The sequence below is a fragment of the Triticum urartu genome, chromosome 6 (assembly GCF_003073215.2).
Source record: "Triticum urartu cultivar G1812 chromosome 6, Tu2.1, whole genome shotgun sequence".
NCBI classification, from domain to species: Eukaryota; Viridiplantae; Streptophyta; class Magnoliopsida; order Poales; family Poaceae; genus Triticum; species Triticum urartu.
Genome location: NC_053027.1, coordinates 98,119,649 through 98,132,049, shown reverse-complemented (window position 1 = coordinate 98,132,049; position 12,401 = coordinate 98,119,649). Strand labels below are relative to the sequence as shown.

The 12,401-nt window shown below is 45.0% G+C and overlaps 1 protein-coding gene and 5 non-coding genes across 6 annotated transcripts; 5 read left to right on the top strand and 1 right to left on the bottom strand.

Moving 5' to 3' along the window:
• Positions 1–702: 702 nt before the first annotated feature.
• LOC125517840 lies at positions 703–897 on the top strand. Its single transcript, XR_007287840.1, has one exon. It is a non-coding gene; the product is annotated as a U2 spliceosomal RNA (small nuclear RNA).
• Positions 898–2,171: 1,274 nt separating this feature from the next.
• LOC125517837 lies at positions 2,172–2,368 on the top strand. The gene has a single exon (XR_007287837.1). It is a non-coding gene; the product is annotated as a U2 spliceosomal RNA (small nuclear RNA).
• A 1,721-nt stretch (positions 2,369–4,089) lies between these two features.
• On the top strand, positions 4,090–4,285 carry LOC125517829. Its single transcript, XR_007287830.1, has one exon. It is a non-coding gene; the product is annotated as a U2 spliceosomal RNA (small nuclear RNA).
• Positions 4,286–5,934: 1,649 nt separating this feature from the next.
• LOC125517835 lies at positions 5,935–6,131 on the top strand. Its single transcript, XR_007287836.1, has one exon. It is a non-coding gene; the product is annotated as a U2 spliceosomal RNA (small nuclear RNA).
• A 1,309-nt stretch (positions 6,132–7,440) lies between these two features.
• On the top strand, positions 7,441–7,637 carry LOC125517838. The gene has a single exon (XR_007287838.1). It is a non-coding gene; the product is annotated as a U2 spliceosomal RNA (small nuclear RNA).
• Positions 7,638–9,376: 1,739 nt separating this feature from the next.
• Positions 9,377–11,565, bottom strand: LOC125514308. Its single transcript, XM_048679621.1, has one exon. The coding sequence runs from the start codon at positions 11,538–11,540 to the stop codon at positions 9,918–9,920; it is 1,623 nt and encodes a 540-aa protein (XP_048535578.1). The 5' UTR covers positions 11,541–11,565; the 3' UTR covers positions 9,377–9,917.
• Positions 11,566–12,401: the final 836 nt, after the last annotated feature.

Sequence of the window (12,401 nt, the reverse complement as noted above, 5' to 3'; positions counted from 1 at the left end):
CTTTCTCTAACAAAAGGGACTTATCTATCAACATTTGTGTGTTGCTATAGTTGATCTTCCGAATATTTGCAAGTGATAGCTGTCGGTACTATTCAGTTCAACAGAGTAGCACGGCATCCCTATGTAGGAAATGCATTTTCCAGGTTGTACGAATATCTGTACTTCACATTTAGCACCACATGGTGGCTGGCACTTTGTAAGCTTGTGAATACGGCATGCGCATTGCAGAGAATTCTCTGTCAGCTTATTTATGGACGTTTTTATTCCATGCTTGCAATGGGAGCTATCTTCACAGTCTCTGGTTTTTAGCTGGAGCAGATTAGTTGTCGTTTCAATAGCTTGGTTTTCATATTTTAAAACTAAACTGATTTAGGAAACCTTGCTAATCCAGGCGAAGAAATGAATTCTTGGATGAGCTACCAGATTTTGTTTTTCTTTTGAGCCAAGGATGAGCTAGCAGATGCTAGCAATAGTTAGTATGTCCTTTTGGGCTTCCGTGAGGCCGGGAGCATGAAAAAACTAAAGCCTCGTTAGGGCTCTTGAGGCCGTTGGGGCAGGTCCAAAACGAGAGAAATATTAGGGAGGCACAGAGACACGTTTCTTTCTAGTTGACCCCTGCTTGTTTAGTACCACCTCGCCCGGGCAACACAATGGAGGGGTCGAGATAGCTATATAATGAGACACAAGACATCGTTTGAAAGCATACCTTTCTCGGCCTTTTGGCTAAGATCAAGTGTAGTATCTGTTCTTATCAGTTTAATATCTGATATGTGGACCATGTGCCCACAATGATATTAAATTTATTTTTTGTGGGGGAGGATCCATCACACTAGCTTGCTAGTGAGGCTCTCACGTGTCGCCTGGGCGTTGCACTAGGCCTGGCACACCCCAACCAATACAAAGTAAAAAAGTTTTGTCTTAACTGCTTTGGCTAACCATGTAATTAACCATTATTTTACCAACACAAGTTTAAAACAATTTACGCCTAATTGCTTTCGCAAACCCAACACTTCACTATTATTTTACTAGTCCTGGAGTCCTTGTTGTTTGTGCATAGCAGGCTGTTAGTAATGTGGAGTACTCCCTCTTAGTTTACGGAGGGAGTACATAGCAGTGGCTCAGACGATGTAGCAATTTTTCTTCTTGACTTCCTGTCTTCCCTTGAACCTTCTGGGATCCCGTCCGTTGCATTCCCCCACCCACATTGTCCTATTTTCCTAATCGTAATGATATGACGTGTTTCCTTAAAACAAAGGAAATCAGAAGCTCTTGAAGGCGGTGTATACTTTGGCGCTGTTCTGAAGTTCTTACCGAACAGTTGAATAGTCGCTTTCGTGTTTAACTTTAACATAACACTTTTTTTGTTAATTGTTTTCTGAGATAGCAAACCGCTCATGCCAAGTGGTGCTTGAACATAAAACTTTGCTCCGTCGTATTACAGCTATGAAATGTAGCATATGATGTGGGAAAAGAGTAGCATACGTTTATTTTGTGGGGATCTCCATTGTATCAATGGTCTAGTCAAGGAAGACGAGTCTGACGGCAAGAAGTGCAGTTTTCTAGTTTCATGGATGTAGTCAGTCAAATGGACAACGGACACTGTGAGAATTTGCAGTGTCAAGATGAATTGTTCTGACAGAAACGAAATCAAGCTAGCTGCTTGCCATTGAACAATGAACATATATAGTTGGTTGAGTTGCACTTCTGCAGGGTATATTTCTGTTGTAATATTCAGAAGATGTTGTGTTGATGTGGGCTGCACTTTAATTTCTTCCCAGTTGATGGCAACATAGGCATTCATCACCCCTGCCCACCGAAATGACTAAACCTTGCTTTTTATTGCGTTTTTATGACTAAATTAATTCAGAAAACGTTGCTAATCCAGGCTATGATATGTCATTTTTTGCTACTCGACGGATCAGAAAGTACTATCGTGAGGTCATGAGTCTGAACTCTGAACTAAGAGGCCACGTTATTGGGGCATCTGGGCTGCTTGCTATAGCTTTTTAGCTGGGCCAACCGGCCAACAAGCCCAATCGGGAGAAACTAGCCAGGACGCACAGGGACAGGTTTCTAATGACCGACTGTTGGTTTAGTACCACCTCGCCCGCACAACACAACAGAACGTTTGAGATAGCTATAAAAAAAGACCCACACCAGCGTTTTGAAGCATACCTTTCTCGGCCTTTTGGCTAAGATCAAGTGTAGTATCTGTTCTTATCAGTTTAATATCTGATATGTGGGCCATGTGCCCACAACGATATTAAATTTATTTATTTTGGGGGAGGGTCCACCACATTAGCTTGCTAGTGGGGCCTCTATGTGTCGCCTGGGTGTTGCACTATTGCCCAGGCTAGGCGCACCCCAACCAATACAAAGGAAAAAAATTAGTCTTGTGCTATTAACTAAAAGAAGTGTGTAGCTCCACTAAAATGATTGTTGTTTGTGCAAAGCTTACACCTGATGTTGCCAAACATAATTGTTTTCCTAATCTTGTATCAAAAGAAAATGTGTGAAAATGTCCGCCTCACTGCTTGTTGCTTGTGCAAAAGTTTTGCACGAGTATATTACACCGGATGTTGCAGCCAGTTCTTTGTTCTTGTCCCATCTCCCTTTGTTTCCTTATCTGAAATTCTGAATAATATGACATGCCTCAAGCATGTTTTCTTGAAACAGAAGAAGTTATATGCTTATGTTGTACAATGTGAGCGGTATAGTCAAGGAACATTCTGAGGGCCCCTGTCCCTGTGCTCTTGCAGATTTTGACTGTTGTTACTTCTGGGTTCAAGTAGACAGGGTAGCGTGTGGACTCGCAGAGGCAAAATAACTGAATCTGACAGAACAGAATCAGCTACTACTTCTGTAACTGAAAAAATGTCTTATATTTAAATTTATTTACAGACGTAGTAGTTGATCGCCAGTTCAGTTGAAAAGTTATGAGTTATGACGCTCTTCAGACTTCAGTATGTGCGGTGTGGGGCTGTACTGCGGTTTCTTTCCAGTTGTTCGACTGTTACTCGGTGCAGAGTGCTTGATAATATTTGTGCTCTGATTGAGAGAAACCTCAAAGCTGAACGAGAGGATCGGTGTCACCACAGAAGATAGAACAACAACTTTGACCGGACAAACTACAAAATTCTGTTACAGCTTGTCTTGGAAATGAGAAGTTAAATGCTCAAGAAGTGAGGGCTTGCGCTTTTCTTGACTCGGTCTAGTCACTTAACCCACTTATGTTGACGTAGTAGCATTCGAAACTATCTCCAGAGAGGAAAATGGTGGCTACAAATGCTGCTGCTGATCAAATAGGTGACGATTCTGAAGTTTCTGTATGCACCACAATCCCTTAACCTGCTTGCCTTTTTTTTTACAAATGCTAGCTTAAGCTGCTAGCATGATAGTGACATCTTTCTTCCTAACTATGATGTGATTTAATCATTTTCTTCTTAGTTGTGTTACTACTCTTGTATTAACAAAAAAAAATTGTGTGGGTGAAGATCCACCACAGTGCTTGTTGCTTGTGAAACGCTTACACCGGGCTAGTTGCTCGTCAGCTTATTAGCTGAACATTTCTCTGGGTTATGTCTCCGTTTTGATGTGTAGATGATGCTCTGTTGATGCTGGCTGCACATTAGGTCCTTCCCAGTTCATGTGGCTACCAGTCCACTCTTCTGATTAGGATATACAAACAAGTCGTTTCAATAGCTTTCATAGGCCCATCAAATTGTTAAAGTTAAATCTCTGAACACCCGAATGGCAAAAGCTTGCTTTTAATATGTTTTTATGACTAAATTAATTCAGAAAACGTGGCTATTCAGAAAGATGTGTCCATTTTTGCTACTGGACAGAAAGTACTCGGCCTGAAGTCTGAACTTGGAGGCCACGTTATTGGGCTGTTGAGGCACCTGCGCTGTTTACTATAGTTTTTTAGCTGGGCCAACCGGCCAACAAGTCCAGAACGAGAGAAAATAGTCAGGGACGCACAGGGACAGGTTTGTGATGACTCTTGTGGTTTAGTACCACCTCGCTCGCGCAACGCAACGGAGCGGCTGAGAGAGATATAAAAGGAGACCCAGGTCATCGCTTCAAAGCATACCTTTCTCGGCCTTTTGGCTAAGATCAAGTGTAGTATCTGTTCTTATCAGTTTAATATCTGATATGTGGGCCATGTGCTCACAATGATATTAAATTTATTTTTTGTGGGGGAGGGTACATCACACTAGCTTGCTAGTGGGGCCCTCATGTGTCGCCTGGGTGTTGCACTATTGCCCAGGCAGGTGCACCCCAACCAATACAAACTAAACAATTTTAGACTTGTTTCGACTCAGCTGAAAGCAATTTTGTGTTGCTAGCTGCATCATCAAGCAGGTTATCCATTAAAAAATCAAGCAGAAAATTTGATAGGATGATTCAACTTTATTTTCACTTGGAAGCATTATCTAAATATATTTTCCTATGAAGGTGTGAGATTGCTTCCCTTTTGAACAGAACCTGTCTATCAAGTTCTATGTGTTGTTAGAGTTGATCTTCTGAATATTTTGAAAGTGATGGCTTTCTGTACTATACTCGGTCCAGTAGAATAGCAACTGCACCCCTATCTCAAGAATAGCGTAACACACCTGGTGACCTGTGCTCTTGCAGGTTTTGCCTGCTGTATATTTCTGGGTTCAAGTAGACAGGGAAGCGTGTGGACTCGCAGGGGCAAAATACTGAATCTGACATAACAAAATCAGCTAGTTGATCGCCAGTTCAGTTGAAAAGTTGGTGCTAAGAATTCTATTTTTCTGGGGGTGATAATTATGATGTTGTTACCATGCTCTTCAGTATGTGCGGGTGTGGCAGCACTATTTAGTGATCGATGCAGAGTGGTTCATAATATTTGTGCTCTGATTGAGAGAAACAAACAGGCAAGCGAGTTGGCTGCAGGCACTCTGTTTTAGCGCTCAAAGCTGAACGAGAGGACCGGTGTCACCACTCAAAACTTTGACAGGATAAACTACAAATTCCTATATAGCTTGGTAAGCAAATGAATATCTGAATGCTGAAGAAGTGAGGGATTGCGCTTTTCTTGACGAGTTTCTAGTCCTTAACCCACTTATGTTGACGTAGTAGCATCTGAAACTATCCCCGGAGAAGAAAATGGTGGCTACAAATAGGTAGCAGTTCTGAAGTTTCTGTATGCACCACAATCCCTTAACCTGTTTTTTTTTTTTTTTGCAAATGCTAGCTTAAGCTGCTGTTATGATAGTGGCATGACATGCCGTCTTTCTTGCTAGCCAGGATGACACCCTGATAAATGGGTGAACCGATGTGATTTAATCTTTTCCTTCTGAACAATGCTTGCACCCCTGTTTCGAAGAACTTTTTGGTCAGCACTTCTCTGATTAACTTATCGATTGCTAAGTTAAATAAACTTTTTCCAAGAACGTTCCCCTACTTAGGGCCTCTTTGTTTGATTCGTCGGAAAAGTGAAGAAAAAACATAAGAATATGAACTTTTTCTATGGTGATACTATTCATCAATTTGATTCACAGGAATAGACCATAAGAAAAATGGAGGGATTAATTGAGTTCTTGGAGTTAATTCTGAACCCCAAATGACAAAAACTTGCTTTAATTCATTATTTTTAAATGAACTAATTTAGGAAACATTGCTGACCAGATACGAATTCTTGGATGAGTTGCACGAGCCAGCAATACTTAATTAACTATTTTGTCGTTTACTACTTGACAACTAATGATGTACTAGCATGATTACTGGGCTGTTGAGGCATCTGGGCTACTAATCTTTAGTTGGGCCAAGAAGTCCAAAACAGGAGCACGCAGAGGCAGGTTTCTAATGATTCCTTGGTAACTTGTTTAGTCCCACCTCACCCGTGCAAGCAGCGCAGTCATCCAAGATAGCTATAAGAGGAGACTCAGGCCAGCGGTCTAAAGCATACCTTTCTCGGCCTTTTGGCTAAGATCAAGTGTAGTATCTGTTCTTATCAGTTTAATATTTGATATGTGGGACATGTGCCCACAACAATATTAAATTTATTTTTTATGGGGGAGGGTCCACCACACTAGCTTGCTAGTGGGGCCCTCATGTGTCGCCTGGGTGTTGCACTGCTACCCATGCCTGGCGCACCCCAACAAATACAAAGTAAAAAACTTAGTCTTTTGATTGTAAAATATAAAATAAATTTTAGTCTTGATGATTGGTTAAAGTAAAAAAATAGTCTTTTGATTTGTAATATAAAAGAATAATATTTAGCCTTGAATGATGAACGATTATTTGAATTAATTAGTTGCCTGAAAGCAATTTCTTGCTTCTGCATCACCAAGCAGAAGACGAAGGATGCTTAGCCTTTTTTTCACCTGGGAGCATTATCTGCATAGATTTCCCTATGAATGTGTGAGATTGCTTTCCTTCTAAATAGAATCTACTGTATCTATCAAGTTCTATGTGCTAGTGAGTTGATCTTGTGAATATTTGCAAGTGATGTTTTTCTGTACTCCTATGTGAAGAGTACTATATTCAGACCAACAAAACAGTGCCCCTATGTGAAGAATAGTTTCCAAGTTCCACTTAATGACTGTAATTGTGTACTATTTTGCATCACAAGGCGACCTGAAATTTTCCATGTGCACCTGTAAGAAATTAAGGAATGATCCTCCTTCTTGGAGTAGTTGCTTTTGTTCAACTTAGCTGCACACAATCCTAGCTCTCTGATAAATCAATGGTCTGAAAATGCAGCTGGTATTCAGTCTTCAGAGAGTAACGGCAAGAAAAGGTGCAGAGTCCTGGGAAGCGTGCCGGCGTTGCCTGGTCGATTGCGAGGACTTTGTGCTGATTCCTCCGAGACATATCGGAATCGGGCTAGTTGCTCGTCAGCTTAGTTGAACACATTTCTGGGTTAATATGCTGGCTGCACCTTAGGTCACCAGTGTAGCAGAGTGGTTCAGTTTTGAGAAAGAGAGAACGAAAGTATTGCTGTACATGTGGATACTAATACACTCTTCTGACTAGGAAATACTCTTACAAACAAGTTGTTTCAATAGCTTTCACAGATCCATCAGGTTGTTCGAAGTTAAAATCCATGCCCACGCAAATGACAAAAGTTTGTTTTTTATTACGTTTCAATGACTAAATTAATTCAGAAAACGTTGCTGATTCAGGCTCCTCTTTTTTTTTTTGAGGGAATTCAGGCTCCTCTTTTGCCACTTCACAGATCAGAAAGTAGTCCCGTGAGGCCATGAGTCTCTGAACTAAGGCCGCGTTATTGGGCTGCTTGCTATGGTTTACCCGGGCCAACTGGATAACAAGCCCAAAACGGGAGAAAATAATCACGACGCACAGGGATAGGTTTCTAATGACTTGGTTTAGTACCACCTTGCCCGCACAAGACAACGGAGCGGTAGAGAAAGCTATAAAAAGAGACCCAGACCAACGTTTCAAAGCATACCTTTTTCGGTCTTTTGGCTAAGATCAAGTGTAGTATCTGTTCTTATCAGTTTAATATCTGATATGTGGGCCATGTGCCCACAACGATATTAAATTTATTTTTTATGAGGGAGGGTCCACCACACTAGCTTGCTAATGGGGCTCTCGTGTGTCGCTTGGGCGTTGCACTACTGCCCAGGCTAGGTGCACCCCAACCAAAACAAAGCAAAAGATCAGTAATTCAGTTACTACTCTTGTATTAACAACAACAACAACAACAACAAAATGTGTGGGAAGATCCACCACAGTGGTCACATTTCCCTTCGTTTCTTATATCTGAAAAATTCTAAATAATATGGCCAGCTTCAAGCATGTTTTCTTGAAACAGAAGAAACTAGATGCTTATGTTTTCTTGACATGTCAGGAGTATAGTCAAGGAACATTCAAGGGCAAGGATGACAATTCTATAGCTCAACAGAGATGGTGCCCTGCGCTCTTGCAAGTTTTGGCTGCTGTATGTTTCTGGGTTCGAGTAGTCAGGATAGCGTGTGGACTCGCAGGGGCAAAATAACTGAATCTGACAGAACAGAATCAGCTAGTTGATCGCCAGTTCAGTTTAAAAGTTGGTGCTAAGAATTCTATTTGTTTGGGGGTGATATAATTATGATGTTGTTATGGTATGCATATGCTCTTCAGTATGTATGGTGTGTGGCTGCACTATGATTTATTTCCAGTTCTTCGACTGTTACGCAGTGATCGGTGCAGGGTGCTTGACAACATACATTTGTGCTCTGATTGAGAGAAACAGTAGGCGGGCTGGTTGGCGCTCTGTTTTAGCGCTCAAAGATGAACAAGACGACACAAGATAGAACACCAAATTTGACCGAACAAACTACAATTCTACGAAGTTCCCATACATGTTGTCTTAAGAAGCAAGGGATTGCGGTTTTCTTGACTTGGCCTAGTCAACACTTGACCCACTTATGTTGACATAGTAGCATCTGAAACTATCTCCGGACAAGAAAATGGTGGCTACAATTGCTGCTGCTGATCAAATAGGTAACAGTTCTGAAGTTTCTGTATGCTCCTTAACCAGCTTGCTTTATTTTTAACAAATGCCAGCTTAAGCTGCTGGTATGATGGTGACATGGATGCCGTCTTGCTTGCTAACCAGGATGACACCCTGATGAAAGGGAGACCCGATGTGACTTAATGCTGTCCTTCTGCACTATATTCTCTCTTGTTATTGTTACCTCTTTTTCTTATGGTCTAAGAAAAAAATTGAAGAGATCCTTTAGATTGAGTTTCAAGTTAGGGTTGCCTCTTGTCAGAGTATTACACTGTCATCGTAGTCTACTTCATATCGAGTGCCTCTGTTCACGGACGAACGGGGCGGAGCAGGTCTACCCTTGCGATCTTGCATCTGGAAGAGGATGGATCAAGGTTTTCGGAAGCGCTTCCCACGACTGCTCACGTTTATCACCATGCCCCTGAAGATAAAGATCTTCCTTTGGCAACTTCTCAGGGATCGCCTCCCCTCCAGGACCGAGGTGCTCAAGCGACAGGGTCCGGGTGATGGACTCTGCCCTTTATGCAGGGTCCTTGAGACTGTAGCCCGTATCATATTCTCGTGCACAGCGGCCCGGATCCTTTGGCAGTTCGTCCGAGAGGCACTAGGGCCCGACTGGGAGGCCCTGGACCTTGTGGACTTCCTCCAGGCCAGGGCTACCATGCCTGGCCGACACCGCACACATATTCTGGCTGATTTTTGAGGCCATGTTATGGACTCTTTGGACAATTAGAAATAAAATGGTGATGAAGGTAAGCGGGTGCCATTTGGACAACTAGTAAGTCTGACTCTTTGTTCAAATTCCTTACTTTTCTGCAGCAATGGCACCCGCTTACTAGGCAGTGCGATCGCGAGCGTCTAGACACCATGTTGAATACGCTCGTGGATTCGGCACATCGAATTTCGTCAGTTTAGCCTCGCCCGTCGACGGCCACTAGGTGGCCTTGTTTTTTTTCTTTTTTTTTTCTTTTATGTTTTCTTTAGGCGTTATTGTGCCGCTGCTCTAGTCGTCGCCTTATGACTTATCTGAATGTTAGTTGTATAGACCTTTGCTTTATTTATAAAGCTGGGCGAAAGTCTATTTCAACTTGAGACGTTTATCACCATACGTCGTCTTCCGTTAAGTCAGGCGACGCCACCCCCACCTTCGCCCGTCTGCCTTGACCAGTCTTTGCCAGCCACAACAACTTCATCTGCAAATGATCAGGACGTAAGTGTGTCGTGACTCGGTCTTGTATTTTAATCATGGTTGCTCCTTACGTGATACTGTTATGCGTACATGCTGCTCTAAATACACTATGAAGTACTACAATGAGCTGGGAAAAAGAAAATGACAAAATAACTTGCATATAAGTTGCGAAGCAGAGCTTCGTCCCTCTGCATGCAGGATCTATGTATGCCAACGACCGTACGGTACTACTACCAGTCACTGAATTCGCCCACCTTGAGGACCTCCGCCATCCTGCATCAATGGCGGCACTGGTGGCCTCATTTCTCCAGAAGACGAAATGCCGTCCCGCTTCAGCTGCACCAATGGCAACTCCTCGCCTCGACGCGGCGAGTTGTCGGCCAGCGGAACATAGGGAGCGCCAGCGACTGCCGCGATCTCAAAGCTACCGTCCTCTCTCGGCAAAGGCCGTAGGCTGCTACTACTATCAACTTGCGCACCACCGGAGCCTTGCGGGCTGATGCCTCCCGTCGACTCGACGTCGAGGAGAAGGTTCCCGGTGCGCACCTCCTGCGCCAGCGCGCACCCCCAGCAGAACATCCACTGCAGGTAGTCGGCGACGTCGAGCGACAGTCTGGAGAAGAAGGGTAGCCTGTTGTACTTGCCGGCGAGCCCGAACTTGCGCCGCATCCGCGCCCGCCAGAACCCGCCGTAGAGCAGGCCGAGCGCGCAGAGCACCACCCCGGCGGCGCTGACCGCGTTGCTGACGGCCTTGCTCCGGATGTTCGTGGCGGCGTGGTTGAGCACCCACAGCGGCGCGAAGCAGAGGAGCGCGAACATGGCGCCGTGCACGTGCATGTTCCCGAACCCCAGCCGCTCCATGTTCCACCCGAACACGCAGAAGGTGCAGAGGCACGAGAGCCAGCACGCCGCCGGGTCGTCGCGCACGTCCAGCAGCCCGCCGGCCCACTCCCTTCCCGCGGGGTCGGCGATCACCGCCACAACCACCATGCTGTCGTCGTCGTCGCAGACCTCTTCAGCTTCTTGGTGCATGCTTTGCTCGCTTTTCCTCCCAAGCGGGCTGTGGTACATGTACAGGCCGGCGACGACGGGTGCCACGGCGCTGACCCCGGCGAGCGGGGTCATGGCGGCGTCCGGCCGGGCCGTGCTGGAGTACCCCCAGAAGAGCGCACACACGGCGTACTGCGCGAAGCAGGTGAGGTGGAGGAGCCCGACCACCACGGACAGGTGAAGCCGCTCACGGGGCACTTCACCGCCACCCGAGCCCTTCCGGCAGTAGGCCTTCCGGAGCTCCTTCTCGTCCCCCGGCCGCCACCGGAGCAGCAGGGCGGCGTGGTGGAAGAGCTCGGGGTGCTGGTAGATGGTCATGAGCGTGAAGAGCGCGTTGAGGATCTGGTTGACGATCTCGACCCACCGGTCGCGGACGGACCTGCGCCGGAAGGCGCCGTCGAAGACGCCGAGGAGGAGGAGGCCAAGCAGGGCGAAGGTCAGCGCGACGCAGACCGCCCACGCGAACTGCGCGAGGTGCGCCGGGTGCTTCAGCCACCGCTTGAACGCGCTCCCGATGGGCGCCGGCCGGAGCCGCCGGATAAGACGGCGCACTCGCTCCGGGCGACTCCGCCGCTCGCCGGTCACCGGGCCGCGTGCTTCTTGCCCGACGACGGGGTTGACGGCGGGGCCGCTGTTGCGCTCGCCCAGCTCCGCTTCCAGCTCCGCCTTGGCGTGGGCCGCCGCCGTGTGGTGACCTTGGAGTGAATCCATGGCGGACGGACTCCGTGTCGTGCAGCAACGGAATCGGTAGGGAAACCATACTTGTAGCAGCTGCAACCAGTACGTAACAACAAAATAGGCCGCGTGCATCTAGAAACACCATGCAGAATTCAACGGAAGTAGACAAAGAAGTCAAGAAGGTCGACACAGAAGAAGAATCTCACGCGGTGTGATGGTATCTTGGTCAAGAAAGGTGCATAGGATGCCATAACGATAAGAACTTTGAAAGCCCTCACTGATTTGAAGGGTTTTCGAAAGAATTTTGTACCATCCTAATCCTTCAATAATTTTCCTACCTTGGTTTTGATGATTGGTAGGATTATATTCTATAAGAAACTTTTTCTTAGGGTTCATTTATACTAATTTTTGTAGGAAAATTTTCATCCACTCCAACCTCGTATGAAAAATACTACTTTTTTATGTGCAGAATCAAACACTTCGTACTAATCTTAGTATGGAAGATGAGATGGGAGGAGACTAAAATAGAATCTACTTTTTAGATGAAAATGTAGGATCAATCAGAAAATTCATATTTAGACAATTCAAGAAATTCTGAAATTATTTGACAATATACCTATGGTGTATGCTTGCAACTCCAAATATAATTCAGCTCAAAAGTCAATTTACAATGAGAGATGCAAAAATGAAAAAATTCAACTATGAATAGTGTTAGCTTTGGGTGAGTAGTATTTGACACTATTCACATCTTTTTTTTTACCGAAAAAGACTTTCATCCCATTTTATATACTCCCTTCGTCTCAAAATAAGTGTCTCAACTTTATACTAGCTTTAGTGCAAAGTTGTACCAAGGCTAAGACAATTATTTTAGGACGGAGGGAGTATAAAACAAACCATCAGAGCCATACGAGTTTATACAAAGAGACACCACACACACAAGTAGCACACGACCAAGGTACGAAAGGGTTATGCTGAGGATACAACTCAACAAGC